The following is a 25,992-nucleotide window of genomic DNA, read 5'->3' on the forward strand; positions in this document are numbered from 1 at the left end:
CGTTATTTGCCGAATCATCATAAACCGTTGTCCAAAATGCACAAAGCAGACTCGAGGCAAGAAATTACTGTTAATCAAGTTTATGTATGTAATGAGATTTTAAATTCAAATATATTGGGGTCATTCACACTTTTCTGTCTGCTTTGAAATAACGAAAATACCACAAGAGGCATCATTTCAAATTCATCTACTAGAACATCCAGTTAATACATATTATAACTGACTCGTTTTTAAAGTTGACTAAAATGTTTATGGACTTTTCGCATTTTATGTCGAAGACTGACAGGAAAAAATCACTTTAATACACATAATAACATGTTCTTACCGCACTGGTCACTCGCGGCTCATGAGAGAGACAAGTGGAAGAAGAGTGGGGAGGCCTTTACCCAGCAGTGGGACATTCCAGGCTAGTAATAATAATAATATAACACATAATAAAAAATAATTACCTTAATATTTTGGTGTCGATAACGAGAATGAAATTAGAGATAGGATTTGTATATCTCTCCAATCAAACACCTTGACCACATAAATTATATCTTAACAATTGACCATCAAAGCCTATACGCTTCCGAACCACAAAATTAAACTTCACTAAGAACATCAAAACTTGGTTCAGAAGTAACTGGTGGAACCGCACCCAAGTTTCCCGACCTTATCAAAGTCGCTGGGATAAGCGAATCTTTTATCCTCCGTGCTTATTTGTACAATTTCTTTCTTTCTTCTTAAAACAGTCATTCGGAAATATTTCGGTCCAACAAACAGCCAATTTACTCGAAAACTGCCAAACACGAGACGGTGCTGCGCAAACACCGCGTTTTTCCAACAAAGTATTAACAAAATATAGCTGAACAAACAAGATAACTGAATTCGTTATATCCTAACGATAAATTACTTCATTTGTTATATTTGCTACGCATATAGAGCCTTGTAGAAATAAAGGGAAACAGGTACGCCCACATCGTATATTACGCAGTGTTTTATACAAGTACTTTGACGAAAATATGAAGGGAGAAACTGTTCGTTAGATTTTATTGGGCAAATTTGGTGGCAAGAGTATGTTTGTTGACAATACAATCAATATTATATGTTTTTGCTTCGATGCCTGTAACTATTGTACCAGAAAACTATTATTTTCAAGCATTAGAACAAACATCGAATATAATATTTAATTCTCTCGTATTCTTAAATAGGAAGAAATAAGTTCCATTAGCCATGAGTTTACTTAATAGTTTTATTTCCAACAAGTTAAATCTAGGTATTAGCTCCCAAAAATATTTATCGATACAAATCAACATGACCTTAAACATAAATCGTTTGCGACCACGAAGCAATCAAACGCTTTTTCTCTGCGAATTCAATCTGAAGCTTTAACACCTCTCTAAATTGAATAATAAAATATTAAACCATGATAGCGAATGAAGCGTAAATAGCATCATAACTTTAAGGTTTCATTTCCGGGGCAAAAACGAGACAGCCGAACCAGATTGCGCTAGAATCTAATATTTGACTCAAATGTTACCAGGAAATTGTGATCCCGACGTTGGATGCTGGTAATTCTAACGTTTTAGAATACATTGTTTACGTTACACATGGGTAAGTCTAAATACATATTGACTGAAAACTTCATAATTAATCTGGGAACAGATTTGATAAGGACAAGCAAAAAGGAAAATTAATCAGAGTAGTAAATAAATCGGAACTCCAAAATTGGATGTAATTATTTTAGGCGTAGCTATTCTAGACCTTATTAAAATTATAAGATTTGGTTTATGTTCACGATATTTTAGGACGACTCTTGAAAAATCTTTAAAATACGCTTGTGCATGTAAAAATATACCAAACCAATTAAAATATGTATTAAGCATACATTTTCAAGTAGGCGATCTTCAGTTAGGGAAGCTTCGACAAAATTCTGAGTGTTCACCGACAAATCATCAATCTATATTCCGTTACTTATAATTTACGAGCTGAGAGTAACTTCGACCTTTTGTCCTTATAGTAATATTATATTTACTAATATTACAAAAGCAAAAGTTAGTAGTAAGTATACAATGTATGGATGTTTGTTACTTTTTCACGCAATAACCACAGAACGGATTTAGACGAAACCTGGAAAACAGATAGTTCATAATGTCAATTTAAACCTAAGATATTTTTTATCCCGATTTTATGTTCCCGTGAGATCATGCCTCAGCTAGAAAAGCATATAGAGGAAAATACTTATTTTCAATGTTATTTGACCTACAAGTAGTGTAAACAAAATTTCTCGTAATATGTAAGAATAATTGCAAGTTAAGTATCACGAGACGTTACGTAAGAAATTCATGTGTTTCAAAATGTAGGCAGCAGAATCGATAAAGATATTTATCATAATCAGGACGATGGGGCGATTGGTGCATTTGCACTGAATTGCAGCGAAAAACAATCAGTGATATCACTGTACTGATATAAGTGATAAAATCTAGAATGAATCGTAATGTAATTGTTACGGCGCCTGTTAGATTTAATCTAGAGAAAATTATGTTTCTGAAAATGTATTTAAAAAATCTAAGTAATAGTACTTCGACTTCAGTGCAGGCATTTATTAATTAAATTGTGTTATGAGAAATAGCGAAGAGTAACATGAAGTTGTAGGGCAAAATCGATTTTAGTAAACATATAATAAAGACTATAAATAGAAATATCCGTGTCTACACCTAAAGACAAATATCGGTGTCCATTTCTGGTAACCCAAATAAAAGTACATTCAAAAATCCTTTAGATGAAAAGCAATAACTTCGCAATTACAGCCATCGAAGCGTTCGTACATACATTTTGTTTACCATTCGACACAGTCTGTGACATTATACAAACAAGCAAAGTAACCCAGCCCACAATAATAAACATAATATTTTCCTGTTTCACAGGACCTTATAAATAATAACACGTTATCAAAGTATAACATCACGAATCTTAAAGACACTGCGTATTAAACACCCTAGCTTAAAATTTCAACGAGTATTTTGGCAAAAGACAAAGCCACGCGGATACCTATTTGCAGGGGCAACGAGTTCCGTTTCAACAATTCCGGTGTAACACACTAAAAATAAAAGCTATCTAAAACTGCTGTCCTAAAGGCATCCATCCGGGTACTTTCCGGGCAACACATCCGACCACGGAGCATTAAACGAGAGAAGTTTTATAATATGTATTTGTATGTAAGTAACCGGCTACATAAATTATCAATTTTTGATTTATTTCAACATATGATTAAAAGTTTTCACAAAAATAACGGAAACTAGAAGTAAGAAAATGGATCATTATAAAAAGATGGCTACCCACGATGGTGAAGCTATAACAGTAGACATCGGTTAAAAAGTGCAACGCTTGTATAAAAATAACATGACCACTCCATTTGTTTAATGCTCTTTGTATCCGGCATTAGCGATCCCATTCAGACAGATTGCTGGCGTCATCAGGACACGGATTCGACCCCACACTTGTGTGGCATTAGCACGCTATCTCAAAGATTTCGCGCTTATCTTGCCATTTGTGTGAAGATCTAGAGAATGCTAGGTATTTACTTTTTGTATGCAGTAGTGACAAACTCAAAGGATTGAAACTGGGAACTGCATGTCAATTTAGATTCAGTTCGTCGTAAAGTTCAGGTAAATGAAGACTTGGTTTTTGGCATGAGATAGATTATTTTTGCCTTTTATTAATGACAGAAACTTTTAATCCAATAGAGGTAAGGTTTTGTAAAAGATTGTATAAACATTTCTTCCAAGACAAATTGAGATAGTCTTGCTCAAAAGAAACACGATCTAAGATTCAAGAAAGCATGAAACGTTTACAACGTCTTATTTAACTAGTTTCTAAAGCCAACTAGCGTCCGGAGGAAAGTTTATATACAGTAACTACAAATAAATAAACGAACAAGCGGACTTAAGAGAGGATACATTTCAAATGGAAGACACTTTAAGTGGAGAGTATAATACGAATTGCAATTTGCTATAAATTCAGCAGAAAGGCGGAGAGAGTCCTGTTGGTCAAGAGGTTTCACTTTAATCTAGACTTTTTCGATTAAAAAACGATTATTTTTACCTACCAAAAGAGTAGGGTAGTAATGTTACAAGTTTCAACCATCGTCTATATTGTTACAGCAAAATTATCCTCAGTAACCTAGTGACGCTAAATTACAGAATAACGTCTGAAATTTCACATTAATATAACCAAGAAAAGGGTTAACATGATACCTACTTAGTTACCTCGAGAGAGAGTAGGTGGTTTTAGTTACCCTCTGTAAAAGTAAGAGCGTAAGGTAAAACGCAATGAAATCATACACCTGAATGAGGGTGGTATAATATCATTATGTTGCAATAAAAATGTCAGTATTGTGAGATTTAATGTAAGCGTAGGCGTTAACCTTGCGTGCGAATACGAATTTGTGAATGTCATTTTAGTGACGAAGCAAAATTTTCGAGTAGAAAACAAAAATACAGGCGAAAATAGACTCGGTATTGTTAATGAGAATTATTGTGGAACCCTTTTTTCCTTTTAGGACAATAAATAGGGCTTTAATTATCCCATCCGCCGTCACTGTGAAATTACATGTGGAAATGCGAGGCATTTTATTTTTAGCGAACGTGATACATGGCTCGGGAAAGTATCAAATCGAATGAATCCAGTAAGCCTGACGTATTATCATGGACAATTTTGCATGTGGACTGAATTTCACTACAAATAATGAATAAACATTATAGAAAAAGAGGACAATATTTTATCCCTACTGAATATAATATTATTAGATATTTATGTTCGCATTAATGCCAAGGGAAATGAAAGCCGACCGATAATTTAACGCTAAATAAACGGAACACTCGTGGAATCAACATCAAGTATGAGTGGAATGCCAGTGCATCCGTTCGACTATAGCATCCTTTTTGTCATCATCCGTTCCTCGTGTTTCGCGAAATAACTCACTAAGACTTAATTTTACTTTACACTTAGTATATCAACTTAAGAATATCACAAATGCCAAAGCAGGTATGAAAAACTTTGTCGAATTAATTCCGCTGTTTGTCACACGAATCACGATCAAACGATCAGGAGACCGCATTAATATTTTCGACGACGACGAATACATAAAAACTCATACTTTGAAAGGTAACGAACTCCCTGTTATTTTTATATATTTACATTTGTTCAAGAACCGGTTGAGAGCGTTGTTACCCTTTAGAAACTTTCAAGTGCCCGTACTTTCCCCCTTAATTATCACAAAGGTGTTCGAGGAACACCTGACATCCTGTTTAAGACTTCCTTAATGAGCTTGTGCAAAAACCAACGGCAGGACAGTCTGCCCAGTCGAGTGGTAACTGTCTAAATGGCTAATGACCTTTGCAACGTCGAAGATGAGAATTTTCCGTCCACTTGGTTCCAGTGACATTTCCCGTGATGCATCCAAATGAGTGTCATCGTTCTATGTATGTCAAGTGACTTCAGATCGCATTGACCTATTTCTGATTCATTAAACATTTGAAATGCTCTCTTCATTAATAAAATAATTGAATATTCCGGCTGGTACTTTTGAACATCTTCAAAGTTTTAATAATTTGGACATTTCAAATTTTGCGTCATTCTAAACATTCTTGTTACGAAAGATTACGGCAAAATTTGTATCCCATTTTACATTATTACAGACACAGTCTTTGAATTTCAGAGAACGCTGTATTCGTATTTATTCGATACTTTGAATTATTTAGGAATTTGAATTTTGTTCTGATTTTGAAACCAAAAAAATAAACCTGTTTGACGCTTTTACTCACGTGGAATCTCAACAAGCATAATAATATGATACTTATGAAGCGCAAAAAAGTAAAAGGAAAACAAATATCTTGTTTGAAGTACATTCTCGTATAACAGTCAGAAGCGTGGAACAAAATAGGGGAGAATAATTAAATATTCAGAAGTAAATGCGAGTCCTCTCCCTTAAATTAAAATTCAAGTTAAATAAGCTTTTTGGCAAGCATTTCGAGGAAATACACGGTATTTAGAGAATTCTTCGCTTTTACCATAATTTAATAAGGCTTCTTTGCACTCGAATTTATTAAGCAAATCTCAAACACCAAGGATTATCTGAAAGACAGATATCGTTGTTGTATTGTGTAAAACGTTATTGGAATTTACGGTACATCTTACAATATTTAATTTAATTAATGTGCGATCGTAGGAACCTTCGATAGTCGTCTAGCAATCAATTAAAAGACCAGACTTACTTTTACGATATATTTTTAAGCACGGCGATTAGAATACAAGTTTTGATGAGCATCTGTTATATTTTTTTTTACATTAAGGAACTATTTGACATAACAAAGAACGAATCGAAGTCAAAATTTCCATAATTCCGTGTCATAGTACGTAGTCGTATGGATATTTTGTGTTCTAACCACATAAAAGTAAATTAAGCCATTCATTTCAGAAGAAAAAACAGACTCCCAATTTCTTTGGATTGCCCTTGAGACTAGGTAAAAACAATACGAGGTAAATTTCTATATTACTGTATGTAGTTACCTCCACAATATTTTCTTTTAGCTTCCAAACCAAGTTCTGTGCAAAAAATATTAACGCCTAAATGGGATTCTTGCGTAACCGTTGGAAGCTGGGTGCCTTAGGGGGTATTATTTCGTTTGAATTTGTTCAGAATATTTTGCCGAGGAAATGAAACGGCTTCGAAGTTAGCAAATAGAAGCTACCTTAAGAAATATCAGAATGTATCCTAAACCAGTGATGGCTCACTTCTCAAGGACATAGATTTTAGTAACCAAAAATGGTTGCTAGGTATGGCTGTCAGCTATCCTAAGAAATTGCAGCTTTTCATACTTTTTGAAAGATACATCGGAAAACCTTACCGTCGTCCGATTAGTACTCCGTGTATATGTGCTATCGTGTATCGGAGTTGTGTCATAGATTTGGAAACGTTGCGGTTGGATGGCTACGAACAACGGTAATGTATCACCCAGTTTGTATTATATGGGATTATGTGCGCATTACCTAATGTGGCTCCGTTTCAGTATAGGTACTTTTATTACACATACAGGTTATAGGTGTCAGCGGGTCCCGGAACTGGTTAGGTCCTGCATTTGACTTGGATCTAGTCCTGAAATGGTACTAATTGAACTTAACCAAGATGAAGCATAGATTGAGTGGCTCCAACATCGAAACAAATCGATCTCAATTCGATTGAAATTGAACTCCATTCTGACAGATTTACAGGCTAATATATATAAATCTCGTGCCATAATGTTTGTCCTCAATGGACTCCTAAACCACTTAACCGATTATAATAAAATTCGCACACTATGTGCAGTTCAGTGCACCACGCGGACGAAGTCGCGGGCAACAGCTAGTTGTACAATAAAATACAATTGCAGTCTACTGTCCAAAATGTGATATAATGCATGGAGTATACGAAATATTTAATCGCAACAGCGAAAGGTCCTTTCGACCCTCTTTTTTGCTCGATAACGCCAAGAAAGGATTATTCGTTACCAGTAACAAATTACCCCACGGGGGCTGGCGGGTACCAACGTAGAAAAGAAATATAACTATATTTAACCGTTATATATGTAACCGTTGTTTTTACGGCCTACAGTTGCAGATTAAACAACCGATTCCTATTCAAATAGAGCAGTGGGAAAACTAACATTTTGTGGTAAAAATTTACCATACAAACTGTGTCCACAGTTAAAAACGGTTTACGTGCACACCGCTGAAATTGACAGTTCTATTTTAAATAAACCGAAACCGTCCGCAGTTTTTATCAATCAAACATCGATGTCAATAAATATTTTAGAGTGGGTGGTTAGTTTTGTGTTGTTTTAACCCATTACTATTCATAGCATCCATCAGTAAAAAACTGAATATTATTGAAAAACAATACAGTCTACTATATGAAAAGCAAACAATATTCAGTAAGATTCACGTTTAGAGCAAAAGCATCGAAACAATTAAGCCACGTGAAAATTTCGTCGAAAAATACGCGTCATAGAATTTGATTACCTCACATCCGGTTTCCTGAAAACTCGAGACATATTTTGGCAATATACAATTTCGAATAGCAATAAAATGAAAAGTGCCTCAAAATGATAAGATAGGGAAAGGATTGATTGGATGAAGGTTATCACAAATGAGGGATTTCACTTGATATCACGTAAACGATATACACATACACGGGCTTGCATATTTTTTTCGTTGAAAGAAGGGATGTGATAAGCTATCGATACTCGATAAAGTACTTATCGATAACTGATAAACGATACGATAATTCGCCATTCATAAATTGAATGTTTCCATTGAAATTTATGAATGAAGTTTAAGTACGTTTGTACTTGTAGATGTATCTACGTTCAATTTAAATCCGATTATGATGAAATTTGGTAACTGTAAGCCGTAAGGTAATAAATGAACACAGTAATATTTTTTAATTTACTTCTAAGTTAGAGTATAAAGTTAAGACCGTTTAAAAATTAAGTTTTGTAATAATATTTGAAGTTTGAGATGAGTACCAGAGAATATTGTCTATTATAAAGTAATTTGAAAGAATCAATACAACAACTAAGTTATTAGCAACACACACACATTTAGAAACATTTTTTATTCAGGAATATATGTGCTTTTACAGAATATTTCAATGTACATTTCAACCACAATCTTAAAAACTAGATAACAAAGTAGCAGCTTTATTTTTCTCACGAGAAAGCTGTAACATTTGATCAGGAAACACGGCTGACATGTGAGAATTAATACTTCCATTGTTCAAAGTATTAATTGTCAGAGAGATTCAATGACAATAGTGCATAGCAGACATCTTAATGGCTGTCTAGATTCCTTGTTTACTTGTCTTTAAGAAAGAAACCTTAATTAACATCATACACATGTAAAAACAGAGATACATATAGATATTTTAGGTGTCTGGAGACTGGGATGAGTGGTTACTAAGCCTTATGTGGAATGTAGTTCTTTTTCGTTGATTAGATTCTTTATTACAGAGGTCAGGTAAAAAAAATACCATTTCAGTACTTTGAATAGCCTATAAATTTGGATTTTTTGCATTTTTCCTTATTATAGTTGATGTGTCTTTCAAATCTTTTGAGTCTCTGTTTTGAATTCAATTGCTTGGACATTTGGACATATTGAAAAACTGTGGTTTGGATAAATAAGTTCAAAACAATATTGGTTTACTTTATGAATTAAATAACATAGGTGTTAGCCTTCAAACAAAAACAGTTCCCTTTAATAGGTTCAACAGACTTTGCACACACAACTGTTAAATTACATTTTAGATAGATCAATGAAGAAAATGAAAAGTTTAAACTTTACATTATAAGTAGAAAAGAGAGAAAATGAGGAACATTAATAATAATTTACCTAACTAAAATTGTAACACTTCTCATAGACATAACAAACACATAACAAGGAAAACGGAGCAAACAGAAATCAATTAACAAGGAAAAATTTGCATACTTTGTATCTATATTAAACATGGTATTCTACAGCTGATCATAGCCAACAATAAAAACAGCTATTTAGACAGCAGTTTTTTATTTCTAAATATTGGAAACTGAGATCACCAAACAGATTTTTTTTTATTTATGAGAACAGGTAATTTTCACTCTGAAGATCTTTAATAGGCCAGTAATATACCTTGAATTACAGCTTGCATTTGAGTTATAAGTTTGCGAATAGAAATTACTGTGAATTGGTCCCAACAATGGTAATAATACATACTTATTGTACACAACAATAGGTAAGCCATTTTTCAAATGTTTTCTTATCCAACAGAAAACTATAGTGTTAAGTGTTCTGGTAATTTGAAAAAAATTCTATGTATAGTCCGATTTTTAATTCGAGGCAGTAAAATGACATTTCCAGTGTGGCAGGTTTTTAATTCCAAATAAATAGTGATGTGTTAGAATCGACTTATTACAATCAAAAGTTAGTCGAGCTTACATTTTTTAATTCAGATATCAAATTAGCTCTGTAAAAAAAAATATATATTTACGACAATTTATCAAAAGACATGCACGGTGACTGTTTTTAAATGTAAAAAAAATAATAATATTAATTTAAATTTATAAAATTAAAGCCAAATGCGGTGCTGGTATAAGATGAAGCACCTTACCATGCAAGAAAAGTCGAGCGCATCCAACTAAAAACTGGATGAATTCTGACATTATGCAGTGGTTGGATGAAAAACAAATTTAATATCAACTTACAATTATAAAAGCTCAATTAATAGAAATAGTAAATTTTTGATACAAATAAAATAAAGCATGACTAAATGTCATCGTCGTAGTAAGATTTCCAAACATCACTATTGTAGCGGGTCACCCTTTTTTGTATAAATGACAGTAGCAATTGTCATTTTACTGCCTCTAATTAAAAATCGGACTATAGTGTATAATTATGGGGTAAAAAATGTGTTTCGATTCCATCATGAAAGCAATTGTAAATAATATTAAACTGGGTAAACGTATTTTGTCAATTACTAAAAATATTGTGATGGGAACAGATATCAATCATGTTTTAACAAAATCCTTGAATGTTGGTTGATATTTTCAAAGTTTTAGTTAAAATAGTATGATTATTTGTTTGTTTAGTTAAAATATTTAGGATCTAAATGTTATTAATTAAAAGTTAGTTTCTTTAAATTAAGGAGTTACTTTTATAGTTTTTCATGGCAATCATTGCATGCAATGTTAATAATTACTTACTAACAATATCCTATAGATCTACATTTACCTAATAATTATACTATTAACTGATCTGATCAAAGATAAATTTTGATATATAAGGAAAGACACCTTCATCAAGCAATTGGGCCTCTGCAGACTAGTAATGTACATAAATTAAGGTATAATCAAAGTAAAAACTAACCTGTTTCCAAAGTTGCTCCTCCAGAACTCCGCAGCGTCGCTTTTCGTGATGCGGAACTGGTCGCCGGCGAACGTACCGTTAGGGAACATCGCCTTCAACTCGCTCAGCATGTGACTAAACACCAAACTCAACTTCGTCAAGTTACGTCTGTAGTGAGAGTTCTCATCAAACATCTTCTCCTTCCCCTCTTTAAACAACTTTATAGCCTGCTTGCATTTCCTTATCAAATTAATTATAAATATGTTAAAATGTTCGTTACTATTCAACGCCTGCATGTTGTCCTCGTACTTCGAGTATATCACACGTAGACGCTGATACGTATCCGGCAAAATATCGAGAATAAACGGCGGACTGTTTTTCAAATTCATCTTATGATGCTGACACAGTTTCACCACTTTATCCATTAATTTCCAAGTCTTATCCAATGTCCTTTTGTCGGTCGCTAGTTTGGTAGGGCATACCGCGTCCGAAAACGCTCCATGCAACTTCGAAAATATCGAAGATATATTTTTCTGTTGTGATTTGTGACGAGGGGCCGCCATATTGAAGAGTCCGATGACATACAAATGAAAACAACGTTTTTTAACACGACACTAAACTCAAAACACATGCATCACTTAATAATAATGTTGTAGAGCGCGTGTCTTCTCATTATCACATAATCGAACCACATTTACGACACAAAATAACACAATATACAACGATCGCTCACTGACACATCGGCGACGCGTATGACAATTTGTCTTGACAAATAAATAAATGAATGAACCAAGTGACAGGAAAGAACATAGGTTGGTTTGGAGGACAAGCAAATGTTGCCAGCTTGAGAAGTTATTTTACCTAAAAATAACGCCTCTCTTTTTGAATTTATCGAGCAAGAACTATACAAAATATGTTGTGTGATAAAATCACGTAAAATTTTTCACAACTTCAATTAATATGTTTCTATTTTGTGTCGTAATTCGCGAAGATAACCAAAGTATTTAATAACATGCATTCAATTACAACAAAATTATCTTTCAAATACCATAAAACTAGCCTGAAAATTTAAAGTAAAAAAAAACAATAAATTACAACTTAGATGCCGTGGCTGGTTTGATTTTGAATTATTTGGGATGTATTTCACCAAAACTCATTAATTTAGTTACAATTTTGTCAATCTAAATTATAACTTTACTTATAAAGAAAGAAATCGAAATGAAAGTGTGAACTAATGAAGTCAAGGTTGACTCAGTAATGACATAATAATATGATATTCGAATAATAATTTCAAATCTTTAGAATTCAGTTCACAATTTTTCACGTCTTTCAGATCCAGAAATACTATGGTCACATGCGCATTGCATTGAACAATTATTATTTTTATTACTAGCCTGGAATGTCCCACTGTTGGGCAAAGGCCTTTTATAATGATCTTGATTATTTATTGTATAATTTTCCCGACTCTTTCATGTATTTCGGTTATGGCAATACTACCACTGCAACGTTTTGATGTTACTCCAAAACCATGTGAACTTTTTCTCATTACTTTGTGCAGGCGTTTTTTATGTACCACAGTTAAAAAAACCAGTTTGATAATTTTCAATCACAAATTATTAATTAAGTTCTTTGTATTACCAAAAAAAACAAGTTTGTCAGTGCAACTAAACGTAACCATTCAACATTTGGCCTGCCATCTAGTTAGGAATATTGGAACTAGAACGCTTATAGTCTTTTACAAGCTTGCTTAGTTGTTGATGCCACCGAACAGATGTCGCTTTCAAACTTTTTACAAAAGAAACCACTTGTACAGTAAGTACTGCCGTATATCGCTAGATGTCACTAAAACGAGTAATTTGGTAACGTGTTTATTTGCGTAAACATAATTGTGTTAACAATGATTTGAACATCATGACTACAGTATTATTTAACAAATATAATTTAACATAACAAATTAATTATTTAGAATTAATTATTTTATTCTTCTTCTTCATCTTCAGTTGGTTCAGGAGTGGTGGTTGTTCGTTTCTTGGTCTTTCGCTTGCGACTATGTCTTTTGCCTTTCTTGCTAAACCTGTGAAGAATAATCGTATAAGTTAATGCTGTATTGCATATAATGAAGTAAAATTAATTTGCTGGGTAAAGATTTAAAGTATAAGTGAATTGATTTATATTAGAACTAGTCACAGACGAAAAAGAGCTTTTTTAATTGTAATTTGAACATGTAAGTTAGGTTTTAATGAAGAGGAAAGGTAAAATTTTAATATTAAGTTGTGATATAATCAACAAGTATTCACTGATGTAGTTTTATAGGTTCAAGAATAGGTAGCTATAAACAAAAAAGTATTAAACACATTACCAACACAAAAACATGTTAGTCACGAACACATTATTTTTTCCTTACTCGGGACACGGACTCTTTTCATACGCATTAAATTTCAAAATGGCGCCTTTGACACCGATTAGAACATTATCCGCCGAATCCATAGCAAAGGAATTCACTCCGCTGACGCTGAACGATCCTAGATGCCTTGCACTCGAGTTTTCTGGATCAACAACATACAGATTACTATTCTCATCCATTGCAAAGACTTCATCAGATCTGCTAACAAAAACTCCCGTCATTTTATCACTTGGCAACCCTTTTATTTTAATAGGAATCGAGTAGCCATTTTTGAGGATGTACGAAGTTTTCGTAGCTACGAAATAAATGTTATTCCTCGGATCTACTGTCAATCCATGCCCATTTGGAATGGCTGTGAAAGGTTCCAGTTTCTGACCATCGCTTGCAATTTTATGGACTCGATTTTGCGGCCATGTTGCGATATACATTGCTGAGCCGTCGCTACTGACGGCAATGTACATGACATCTTCTCCTAACGCCGTGTGCAGTTCTATAGAGCCATCGTCTTTGTATTTGTACACTCCGTTATCAGTAGCTAAATACACAATGTCGTTGAGGTTATCGACACAAGTTGACTGACCGAGGCCGGCGACTTTAATGATTTCTAATTCTCCCCCTGGTTGGAATACTTGAAGGCTCATCTTCATTTCATCACTTATAAGAGTGAAGAAGATCTTTCCAGTTTTCCAGTGTATGCTCATGTCGGCTGGGATCCCGGTTACGTTTTTCTGTTCTTCTAATGAATAGAAGAAGTTGTTGAAGTTTAGGAGGTTTGAACAGAACTGGTCTCTCGTCTTCTGGCGTTGTAAACTCTGTCGCGTGGTCACTGGCGTCGAGTTGATCGCTGTCAAGGTTGACAGGAGCACGAGTAGAATTTTCTCCATCTGAAATTATTTCAATTAGGGATAGTTAGTTATGTTATCAGATAGGAATAATTGATCTAACAGCGAGTACTAAAGTCAATTTATAACTGGAAATTATTGCAGGGATATATTTTTATCAATTATTATATGAACGATATGTAGGTATGTTCCGTCCTACTAATTTAATCCCCGAACTGGAAGAATTATTAATTTACTATTTAATTTTCTATTTGGAACTTATGAGTATTTTTCGAAACAGTGTAGAAAGATTTTAGAGATTAAAGAGTTCTAAGAACCTGTTCTCATATTTTACATGAATCCACTAGAATACCATTGTCTTTGAAATTATTGTAATTATAACAATACTGTTATATTTTCTCTGTGTCTTACCAAACGATTTTAGTAGCCCGCACTGTCATTACAAAGATTTACTGATGCCTTACAATAATACTAGATGGTAAATGTCTCATTACTAGAAAAATACTTAATCAATCAACAATTCTTGCTATACAGATAGCACAAGCATATAAAAATACTTAAAATCGAATCTAACACATCAAAATAACGTCAAATTATTTGAATTTTATATATTAAAACATTAGCGAAAATTAAACCTCCGCTAAACTTCGACTAAACATCTCATTTCAAACGTTTGACACCACAAAAATTACCTTTTAAAATATATTTTTATCGAATTAATTAATTAATATCACAATCACCAAACGCACTTTTCACACCGAGCACATCTCCTCAACTAATTAATTAATTATCTTCGGTCCTTATATATGACAGCGATCACTGTTTGCTATACAAATTATAACAATAACAATTATTACAAACAAACCTACAACATATTTTCTTGATTATTTACCGTTACAATGTTCAGGAAGTGCGTGCTTTATGCGTTAGTGATCTGTTTGATATAATTGTTGTGTGTTGTTAAACAAATTGTTATAATTATTTTTGTTTCAGATGGGAGATTGAACAACAATCGGTTTATCAGTAGCGTTTTATAAGTGGTGCAAGTATAGGAAGCTGATACCGTTTAAGTAGGCCCGTGCAGTTGTGAACAATAATTCTTTAATAAACAAATTTTATTTTGGGTCTAGTGCGATCGATCTCAGGTAAAGTGGCCATTGAAACGGTCTGTCGGTGGATGGGTTATCATCTATGTCATAACGAGTTCCTCAGTGTTTCAGAAGGAACGTTAAATTGTGGGTCTCGGTTGTTATTTGCACTATTTTGTCGTACTCTCTGTCGTTTGTCTTAGGCGTTACAGGTAGTCAAAAGCTGGAGACTGCAGTCTGACAATCAGTCTAAGTAAGGGGTATCGTGTTGCCCAGGTAACTTTGTTGAGGAGGTCAGCTAGGCAGTCGCTCCTTGTAAAACACACGTACTTATCTGAAACCGGTAGTCTGGAAGCCTACCGAAAAATAGTCAGGAAAAGGCTAGGACGATGACGATGAGGATCTCCAGTTTCCAAACAGAAGTTTCTATTGTTCGTATCTCAACTAGTGACTTGATCAAGAGACATAACTAACATATGCTGTTTACAAGGTGATTTACTAATTTTTGTTTTTTATTTCCATTTCAGGAACCTGGCAAAGTATTAACAGACTTTACAAGGATTCTTATGCTTTAATTTCTTTTTCTCATAAAAAGAATACAAATCGCCTTATACATACTTAAGAAAGTGATGACTAAATGCTATTTAACGATTTGTTTTTTTTTCACCGTCTCTATTTCTGCTTGAACCACATTTTTTCTATACACGGAAGATATATAACATCTCCCATGCCCCCTCTTACGAGAAATGTCTCCCATTCATTTCAAGGTTACGTATCACATAAACTCTCCTTTTCATCACTTAAGTAACGTTTAGAGAGACATCATTTTTCATCAGACCATATTTTGACATGGAAGAATCTTACACCAATCTAGTTAAACAAAAACCACCCTTTTGCCATCAGCAATAAAGCCTGAATTCCCCTGAAAAATTAAAATTTGAAGATGTATTGACCAGTGTAACTAGAACTATAGTAGTGGTAGTTAAAGTTAAGGATTTTAATGAGTTATGAAGGTTGAAAGGGTCTTCTAAGATTGGTTTTGATTTATCCAATTACCTTGCGTATTTGACCTTGAAAGACTTATTGAATCTTGGTAGTTACTATGAAATGATATATAATTTGCTATGAGTATATAATAAGGGGAGTATCGTAATTACGTTTAACGGGAATTTTATTCTCTTCGGTTAAAATAACTGTAGTTTTGTCATTAAAAAGGTTTGTTTAAAAAAATGTACGATACTTGGAAGTAATGATCTGCTAGTCTTTCCCCTACATGAGATGAGACCTGTGCCCAACAGTGGGACGTGTATAAGCTGGTGTTGCTGCTCTGCTCCTATTAATCATAGCGTGATTATATCTCGGAATATAGACTTGAAAATATTGAGGTATATCTCATGAACCTTGATAGCTAGACAGTAGAAAGAAGATCTAGGTTAAGCAACTATGTTACGGTCATAAATTTGGATGGCAGGCTAATTTAGTAGAGATTTTCTGAGTCCAATACCAGTCTGACTTTCATTTGACTAGTTGAGTTTAATTATTGAACTATCTACTAATAGAAAGTACACCAAAAAGACTTACTATTATTTATAAATTCTTAGTTACAAATTAGGTGTCAACTTAACTTACTAATTAAAATATTTTTGCCGTCACATACCTACTTATTTTTCAAGGATAAAACTGAAATGTACAAATATTTACACAAGAATAAGGTTTCAGAGTAAATTGTGTGACGTCATTGTTCTTATGGCGTTATGGGATGTGAAATGTAGGTACCTACGTTTCTTTGTACATTTGAGACGAAAATGTATGTAAATTTTCGTTTGAGAGAATGTTTTGCTGTTTGATGTGTGAATATATAATCATGGCGTATTATGGTCATGTTAACTTTTGAACATAATAATGTAAGAAATTTAAAACACGAGATATTTTTTGGCGAAATTGGCGTAAATTGATATTTATACATTTTTAGAACTAAATAAATGGTTGGTATTGGTAACTTATGGTTGATGTGATTTTGGAAAAAAAAGTAAATTTTCGCAGAAAGAAACTGCCTTGCAGAGATTGCATAATCTTATGTATCAAGTAGAAATATTATATCAAACTTAATCCTAACTAATAATGTAAATGTGAAAGTGTGGATGTTTAAATGTTTGTTACTCAATCACGCAAAAACGGCTGAACGGATTTGGATGAAATTTGGCATGCATATAGCTATTGACATGGAAAAGAACATAGGCCTACCTTTTATCCCGATTTTTTAAGTATTTCCCGGGAATTTCAAGGGAAAATTGAAAATATGTTTAAAACAACAAAAAGTCCTAACATATATCTTCTAACCACGCGGGTGAAATCGCAGGCAACAACTAGTATAACATACCTACTTTCTTCACCATACAAAAGTCACAATTTAATTAACCTCCCACATCTATTTCTGTATCGGAAAGAATAAAGTTACGATACGAAGGGATGACAATGTAAAAATATTAATACAATATATGTGGGCGCCATCTTGCCTTATTGACGACCTTGGGAATATTAATACCTAGTGAATAGGGACTGGGAATTGGGTCTCATATTATTCCTAGTTATATTTATATATTTTTTTCTTACTAGGGAAAATAAATTGTCTAATATTCCGGCCCTTTGTATCTCTACATTAGCCTGTCTAATTATAGACGGGAGAAGTTTTCGTCTGAAATGAGACTGGTATTGGTATTTTAAAAATAAACAGCTTAATTAAAAGTTGGTAATTGAAATTGTCTTTGCTTTTGATGTGGTAGAAAAACCGGTCACGGAAGGACGGGCAAACTAGCAGACAGAGGAACCTTAGTAATGGCATTCCGTATTTAAGTTAGGCACGTATTATAAAAAGTAAAAAAGTTTTAAATAAAAATCATGGTCATGTTTCGGAAGGCACGTGAAATTGTGGATCCCGGCTGTTATTCATACATCTTTGTCAGTCCTTACAGGTAGTCAGAAGCTTGAAAATCTGACAACCAGTCTAACTAAGGGGTATCGTGTTCCCCAGGTTACTCATGGGTTGAGGAGGTCAGATAGGCAGTCGCTCCTTGTAAAACACTGGTACTTAGCTGTATCCAGTTAGACTGGAAACCGACTAACATAGTTGGGAAAAAGCTAGGCCGATGATGATGATCATGCTGATTGTGGTTACGATTGAGTAACGTTAAATACTCAAGAGTAAACAGATATTATTTTTTTATTTTATTTATTGAATGTAAAACATTACATAGTTCGTAATACAATACAATATCTCAGAAAACCAGTTCAGTGGTTTGACTGTGGTAGCACGGCTTTAGTTTTTTACAGTTATATTAACTAAGTATCTTTATATGTAGTTTACATTAATATAGAAGTTTACATAATAAAATTAAATAAAATAGCTTTTGCAATACAAATTGAATGAAAGTTAAACACCAATAACCATTTCCTAGAAAATCTTAAACAAAATACAAATCTGTTTCCTTCACAAAAATAGAAATGCAATTTGAATACTCCACAAGTTTAGATTAAATTCCACAAATACAGGATTTGAACGGAAAAATATAAGTTTTATTTATTTGCGGGGTTCCCTCGGGAATCGAATTGCATTTCCACGTTCTATGGATTTGTTTCAGATGACATTCGTCAACTTTGAATAAGCTTTTGTTTTGTGTAAAGTGTGTATGTAATGTTGTTATTGGTGAAAATTTAGGTCTGGTTTTGAGGTTTCATACTTATCGGGTAAAGAAGTAAACCTTCTTTAAAAGAAAAACGACTTGGGCAGTAAGGAATTAAATCCTTCAGTAGCGAGGGTTTAATTAAACGTCGGGATAATGTGCACAAAGACATCCAGTCTTAGAACAAGCATTCGTGGATCACACAAATATGTTAGCCTATGTGGGGATTGGACGGTTTCTAGTGGTGACCTCATCTACTCGGCTATCCTATTACTAAGGCCACGCTGTCTATCCGTCCGTCTGCCACCAGGTTGCATATCAAAAACTGTGATATGAAAATAGATGATTTTTTTACTGATAATTATTTTGTTGCAATTATAACAATGAGTAAAAATGAAATTCAAGGTTAAGCAACGATTGGCGCGTTCAAATGATTTGGAACCAATATTTATTGCCATTCAATTTCTTTATCAATATTTTCTCCTCTGCCAAAAACTTTCGACGAAACTTTCAAGTAGTTAAAACAATTTTAGTTATAAAGTAGAAGTTGTTTTACAATACTTGAATACAACTCAAGTGATATGACGACATTAGTCGTTCGAGAGGTGCCATGAATAATATATCTTGTGTAGGGTTGTCACTTTACGCTAATTTGTTTTTATTTTATGATAAGGTCTTTTTTTATACATGTCAATCCAATTGCTACAGAGACCCATTTCTATTAAGAAATACCTACATAGCAAAATTTGTGCCTAATTTCGGTTACATTTAAATTTTTACTCGTCATATACGATTTCTTAGCTGCATTTGAGTTAGATGAAGATAAAATTGTGGAATATTATATACCGTTTTCAGTCGAGTTGTTTTTCCTCAACTTTATTTGAGTCATCTTCCAATCTGAAGATATTCAGCTGTTGTCATTAAACGATAGGCTCTTTCACTGTCACAACCCCTTTTAACTGAGTAACACAGTTTTCTATATCAAGACTGGCTCTCAAATTAATACCTTCAACGTCTCCTTAATGATCTCTTCAAACAATGCCCCATCACACCTATTTTTCCTTTCACCACAAAAGCAATCCCTCGAAACTTTTAAGTGACAACCCTACTGAAAACTATTCAACAAATCATTGGCGAAAAGTTTCCGAACAAGTTAAAAACTTTTTAACAATTATTCGGCGTCTCAAACGCTAGTTATTACAACTTTTACCTGGTCTTGTTAGACGGAGTTTTTGTCAAATATTTGCTTAAGGTTTAAAAACTTGTCTTGTTATACCACCTATGTGAGCACCTATACTTAGATCGTTTTGTAAGCAAATGTTCTAAGTTTACGTCAGCTTTTATTGTTGTGCTTTTGTTGATTTTTAATATAAGAATCAGAAATCCTCGTACAATTCGACTCGCTCGCCAGCTGCCGCGTCAGCTCGTGATTGCGGACTAACTAGAATCGAGTAGGGCAATCACGATATATACGCGTGAGTAAACATCTAAGTCTTTATTTTGTACACATGCAAAAATATTAATAATTACGATCAACTTTACAATTTTAAACGAAGAGACGTTTTTTGAAAACTGTTTGAATTTGGAAAAAATAATTTCTTCAAATATAGACGCTCTTTTTACTTAAAATTGGGGTCTCTTTAGACACGTTGCATATTAATCCATCACTTTCCCGCCTTTAGTTGGTACCTTGTGTCAATGTTATGGCATAACGGTGCGCTTGCGATCTGCCCGCGACTTTGTGGCGCCAACCGGCGCGCGCGCACGTATGTTTAGCTTAGAGTGGACATTACTCTTAGATTGAAGTGGTAAATTAATGCTTAAGTGCGATATTTTGTGACTAAATATTATATTTTCTTATTTTTTGTTTAATTCTCGCTCCTCATTCTCAGGTAACGTGTTGATGATTTTTATGAGTTTGTGCAATGCGATTTTTTTTAAATACTCCTATTTTTTTTAAGCCATTCTATAACAATTACCTACATATCAACTTAAAATATTAGCCTGTAACTGTCCCAGTATGTTTATTAAGCTAGCAAAAAAGGAGGTACCAAAAATGTGAATAAAAATATATCAAAAATGTTTTTCTTTTTTATATTTTGTCTGTTCGTTTTTGCGGGATGAACTCAGCAACGGAATATTCAATTCAATGCTGTTTTCTTGAGAGTTGGAATAAGCTTCACCTAAAAAATCATGTTTGTTTTATGTGAATATTCATACATTAAAAAAAATCTAATTTAGATAGTCACATAGAAAGAATATTCATAACATAATTATATTAACATAATAAAAAACTATCCAAAGTCACTTTTCGACACCAATAAAGTCACTAGCAAAACAAGAAACTGAATAAAACTTAAACTTCCGAAGCTATATCCACATAATTCTTTCTCACCGTCAAAAAACCAGTAGAATTTGCGTAGGTGTTCCCAAATAAGGCCAAATCTTTGTTACCTCCTCGTAAAGCAAAGCCTTCGGGCCAAGAGGGTCACTAGAATGTCACCTATTATTGTAAACCATTAGTGAGATCATAAAAAAGTTATTTAATTAATTACAACCTAATAATCAAGTATTTAGGTCTGATTTTTGAGTAGGTAGTGTCATTTTGAATGGTTTCCCTGTTATTTATTATGTGTTTGTCATTTTTTTATTTAATAATCAAAGGTGCCGCGATGAAATTGTTATGGATAAGATTTTGATGTTAAACTTTTAAGTTATTGCCAAAACGGTTCTTATTGCTAAGATAATAAAGACGGTTTTCATTTGTTGTTTCGTTCTTTGAGAATAAATTATAGTAGTTATTCGTTATCCCCATTAGGCTTTTTATACGCCTTATGGGGATAAATAGTATATTTGCTAATCCAAGGACTAAAGTATGATGTGAAGCCGATTTTATCCAAATTTTATCCATATTTTATCTAAATCACATCATTCCATAATTAGGTTAATCAATCTTTCATATTTGTAATGAATGGTTGTTAAATAATTATTTATAGTTATAGCTGTATAGGAGAAGAAGAGGAGGAGATCGATTCGATTATCAGTTAAGCTACGCTTGACGCGGCTGCTCCGTAGATGGGTGACCATCTTTATCATGACGAGACAAACAGAAAGATTGACAAAGAGTTCGGAGCCTGAGCAATATGTTTACGTTAATAACCTTAAATCCGAATAAAGTTACCAAAAAAAAAAATTTTACTTCAAAAAAGATTTTCTTAAAAAACTCCGATTCTACTATTTCACCATTAGAATCTAGATCGATAAATCGTTACTCCCGACAAGCACTCCACTCAAGAACTTCTGGCATAGAGTTTGCATTTGTGGCACAACTTTAGCCACCATCGTTAATGTGCTCTGAAGAATTACTGCCGACATTCTCAGACTGGTACCTATTACTAGTTGAAGCTTTGTTTAGTGATTAACGTCTTTGGGAATTAAAATTTAGACTGTTCTACTAATGTTATAAATGAAAGTTTGTGTGCATGGATGTAAGGATGTTTGTTCCTCTTTTACACAAGAACCACTAAACGGATTGATATGAAACTTGGTACACTGATAGTTTATAGTCAGAATGAATACATAGAATGGTGTTATCCCGATTTTATGTTACTGTGGGATAATTTTCGATTTGATTTACATATGTGTACGGGAAAAGCCCGAACTATTTGAAATACTAAGATTTTTCAGGAAATGCTAAGATTTACCAACTCGTAATGGTAAAAGTAAGAACCATTCTTTGATCATCGTTTATTTTGAACTTTTACTTCTGGCGAGATTCATATTTACGACCTTTAGCATCAACAAGCCAGTGAAAGTACGTTAGTGACACATATTGTATTAAAACTTATATCTAAGCAAAATAAATAAAACGCATTTGGAATAAATTAAAATGTTTAGTTAAATCCAGATTACAATGTAAAATTACGACCAGCAAAAACAATCACAAATAATATACCATACCATCTCAACACCAAGCCTCACATACAATAGTACACTCCAAATAAATCCCGAATTCTCAGAATACAAATTAAACCCTAATAATATTAAATCACTCAAAATAAAAAACAATAGGTAAGTCATGAAAAACAAAGCTTGTGATTTAGGCACTTCAGATGAAGGTGTCAACAATGATTTAAATAACAACAAAAACACAGTTACAGGCACAGACATTATTAACAAAACAGAAGTCAAACGCAAAGCTGACATCAAATTCCAATCGACATCAACAAAATCCATAAAACATTCATAAAACTGTATACAAAATAATGACAAAATCGAAAATAAAGTTATCTCTTTCATATTATACAGTGATTCACCATTTCTAAATAAGAACAATCTTAGAAATATTATCCAGGATAGACAAGCAGTTGATAATGTTATTATTATATCTAAATTTACGAATACATTTTCAATCATGGTAGTACAAGACACAGGTATATTGAAAGTATACAATGTAATGCAAGCAATATGCAAGTATCCAGTAAAAATATGTTCCAAAGCCAATGACTTGTAGATACCTTTGGGCGTTCTAGACCAAATGGTGATGTATAGAATCATGAGTGCGATGAATACTGTCAAGATTAGAATGCAGAAACCGCCTTGAATGGCGATTTGAGACGACGTGATGATGTTTCGGCCTATATAGTCGTATTTGTCCGTAAAGTTGTCTGTTGTCCATGTTAAATTATCCATAGTGATGGTTTGATATCATTGGATGCTTATATATTGAAGCTTGATCAGATGATTCCAGGAAACTTCTGCATCAACACAAAAAGATTGAGAGACTGAGTGTAGAGGCACCACTTGATATCTGCTTAAAGAAGCTTGCGGTCTACGATAAATCCAAATTGACAGATAACACTTTAGCTGTCCAAACCACCACAAATAATGAAATCCTTGGCTTCAAAAATCACTGAGTTTTTCTCATTGCTTATTTTTTATAGACCGTTCGCTGTTGGGCGTTTGTTGAACTGATTATAACAGTTTTAATTAAATTAAATTTCAAAGCGGAGTTGATAACGCTAATGAGGATTGCAATAGCATTTTTTTTCATAATTATAAATGGGATTGATTGGAATCAAGGTTACAAATCAAGTTATAATCATTTTGTTTAAAGCTAAACTTGTTTTTAATGTTCAAGATTCATATTTAAATACGTCAAATGTAGATGAAAAAATTTATGGGTAATGCTTAAATTGTAGATGGAGGAAACTACAAAAACAAAAGCAGACCAAGCCATGGGTTACACAAGGCTGTTGATGGTGATGATAGCTGTTGTTCCTAGTAAAGGTTTTAATCTGTTAAAGTTTTAAACGATCATTTGATATAATTTAGGAAATGCTATCTACTTTAGGTATAAAAACTATTCAAAATTGGAAATCCTAAAAACTAAAATTTTCCTATCTGCATATTAGGTGCAAAATGGAATACATTAATCACTCGAAAATGTCTAGATTCCAATAAATTTCGGCCTAATAGAAGCGGTCCATTTGACCAAATGGATGTTAGCGTACTGAAATATCGCGGTCGCAACAAATATTGTTGGGAACATGGAGTTACTAAGTGTTCAAGTGGATTTAGAATTTCATTTCAATAATGACTCCTGCAGTAAAGAATTTAATCCTTTCTAAAAACATTCAAGTTACACAAAGACTCAGGACAGACTCAAGACAAGCATTCGTAGATCACATAAACGCTTGTATCTCTGATCTGATCCGAGTTTGTTTCGATGTTTCTTCTCAGGGTTCTCGTGGTTTCGTCAGTTAGGAAATGTCGACTCCAGCTTAAAATGAAACTGATAAGTAGTAGCAACATTTATCCTCTTTGAAAAATAAATATTTTTATTTAATTTTATTGACATATTATTAGTACCTAAAAAAACACGATGGTTGGACTGGTCGCACAAGGCGTACGCCGTATGCCTATATCGTATTAATCAATCTTCAAATAGGGCAGTAATCGACGATATGATACCTGGTCAACCATTCCATTCAAATAAATGAAATTATCCAATGAATTACTGTAATTGTCCATCCATATGCTTGGCTCTTGCCCTACAATAAGACAACAAGCTGTTATTATTTTATTTCTTGAGAAAATAGTCGCGATATATGGCCCCCAGTTTCCTCAAATCAATCGTGGGAATAAATTCGATCTTAAAACTATACTTATTGCTACCATAATGACCTTGAAACACAGCTATTCATAATTGCATCAGGTTTGGAACTGTGGGTATAAGAAAACAAATATTTTCCGTTGTTGTTTCGTGGATTACACACGCACCACAAATTTGTTGGAGTATTAAACAAAACCTTTCATTTCAAATTGTAGTCACATTTTTTTCCTGGACTGTTTTAGAGGTAGAAGCTGTACAGATAAATTATGTTGATTGATGGTATGGAGGCGACTTTTTGTGAGATGAATATTATTGGTGTTGGTTCTCTAGGTGAAGAGGTGGGGTTTGGTTAAAAACTCTTTTAATATGGTAAGATTAAATATGTGCTTGTTATGACTAAGAAGTACTTTAGGTTGTGATGTGAAGTAAGTAGCTGTTCATTTTTTTAACTGATTGATGACTTGACTTTGGGATTGACGCTTTTAACTTATTAATTTATTGTTTTCGATCAAGTAGAATATGCATAATGTAATTATAGAAGAAATAGGGAGAAAGCATTTTAGGAACCGCTTTCTTTTTGGTTGCGGTATAACTGCGGGATGCCTTATGACGCGAATGCAAAAAAAAACATCTAATCCAAAAATAACAGCTCAGCTTTCAGATACATAATGTATGTAGATAATCGAAAATCAATCCACTCTAGACTAACTCACTGTCGAATTTGCACTATAATTTATTGCTCAAACCACCGGTGCAGCGTAATTACGCCTAAACCTAATTATGAACCTCCAAACACACTGATACGCTGAACGTGGTACTTGTGTTCAATGAATATTAACTACTCAATAATGTTTCATCCTGGACCAAGAATTTGCCTTGAGGCATTCCCATTTGAAACTAAGGACTAGCTAAGTAATGGGTTTATATTGTTTCACTACAACGATAAAAGGCTTCATATGCTTACAAA

At 33.5% G+C, this 25,992-nt stretch overlaps 2 protein-coding genes across 5 annotated transcripts in view; both read right to left on the bottom strand.

Moving 5' to 3' along the window:
- LOC113505180 (E3 ubiquitin-protein ligase CBL) overlaps positions 1 to 11,804 on the bottom strand; it is a 78,935-nt gene extending 67,131 nt beyond the window's left edge. The window contains exon 1 of one of the 2 annotated variants that reach the window (XM_026887766.1): positions 10,918 to 11,804. In XM_026887766.1, the coding sequence (XP_026743567.1) occupies positions 10,918 to 11,459 (542 nt within the window). In that variant the 5' untranslated portion in view covers positions 11,460 to 11,804. The remainder of the gene's footprint in view (positions 1 to 10,917) is intronic. The other variant, XM_026887767.1, reaches the window with a different exon arrangement.
- Positions 11,805 to 12,751: 947 nt separating this feature from the next.
- Positions 12,752 to 14,923, bottom strand: LOC113505193. Of its 3 annotated transcripts, none has more exons than XM_026887782.1 (3): positions 14,835 to 14,923; positions 13,301 to 14,184; positions 12,752 to 12,970 (listed from the first exon to the last, which is right to left on the bottom strand). In XM_026887782.1, the coding sequence occupies exons 2-3, from the start codon at positions 14,182 to 14,184 to the stop codon at positions 12,874 to 12,876; spliced, it is 981 nt and encodes a 326-aa protein (XP_026743583.1). In that variant the 5' UTR covers positions 14,835 to 14,923; the 3' UTR covers positions 12,752 to 12,873. The 3 variants fall into 3 exon arrangements, with proteins under 3 accessions (XP_026743583.1, XP_026743584.1, XP_026743585.1); XM_026887783.1 differs by having other exon boundaries at positions 12,886 to 12,970; positions 13,256 to 14,184; XM_026887784.1 differs by having other exon boundaries at positions 12,891 to 12,970; positions 13,260 to 14,184.
- Positions 14,924 to 25,992: the final 11,069 nt, after the last annotated feature.

Source organism: Trichoplusia ni, chromosome 24 (assembly GCF_003590095.1).
Source record: "Trichoplusia ni isolate ovarian cell line Hi5 chromosome 24, tn1, whole genome shotgun sequence".
Taxonomy (NCBI): domain Eukaryota; kingdom Metazoa; phylum Arthropoda; class Insecta; order Lepidoptera; family Noctuidae; genus Trichoplusia; species Trichoplusia ni.

Excerpts from the sequence above, each read along its gene's own strand:
- LOC113505193 (XM_026887782.1), bottom strand. The coding sequence starts at position 14,184 with ATGGAGAAAATTCTACTCGTGCTCCTGTCAACCTTGACAGCGATCAAC. Across the intron at positions 12,971-13,300 it reads GAAAAGAGTCCGTGTCCCGA|GTTTAGCAAGAAAGGCAAAA; the intron begins GTAAGGAAAAAA and ends TATTCTTCACAG.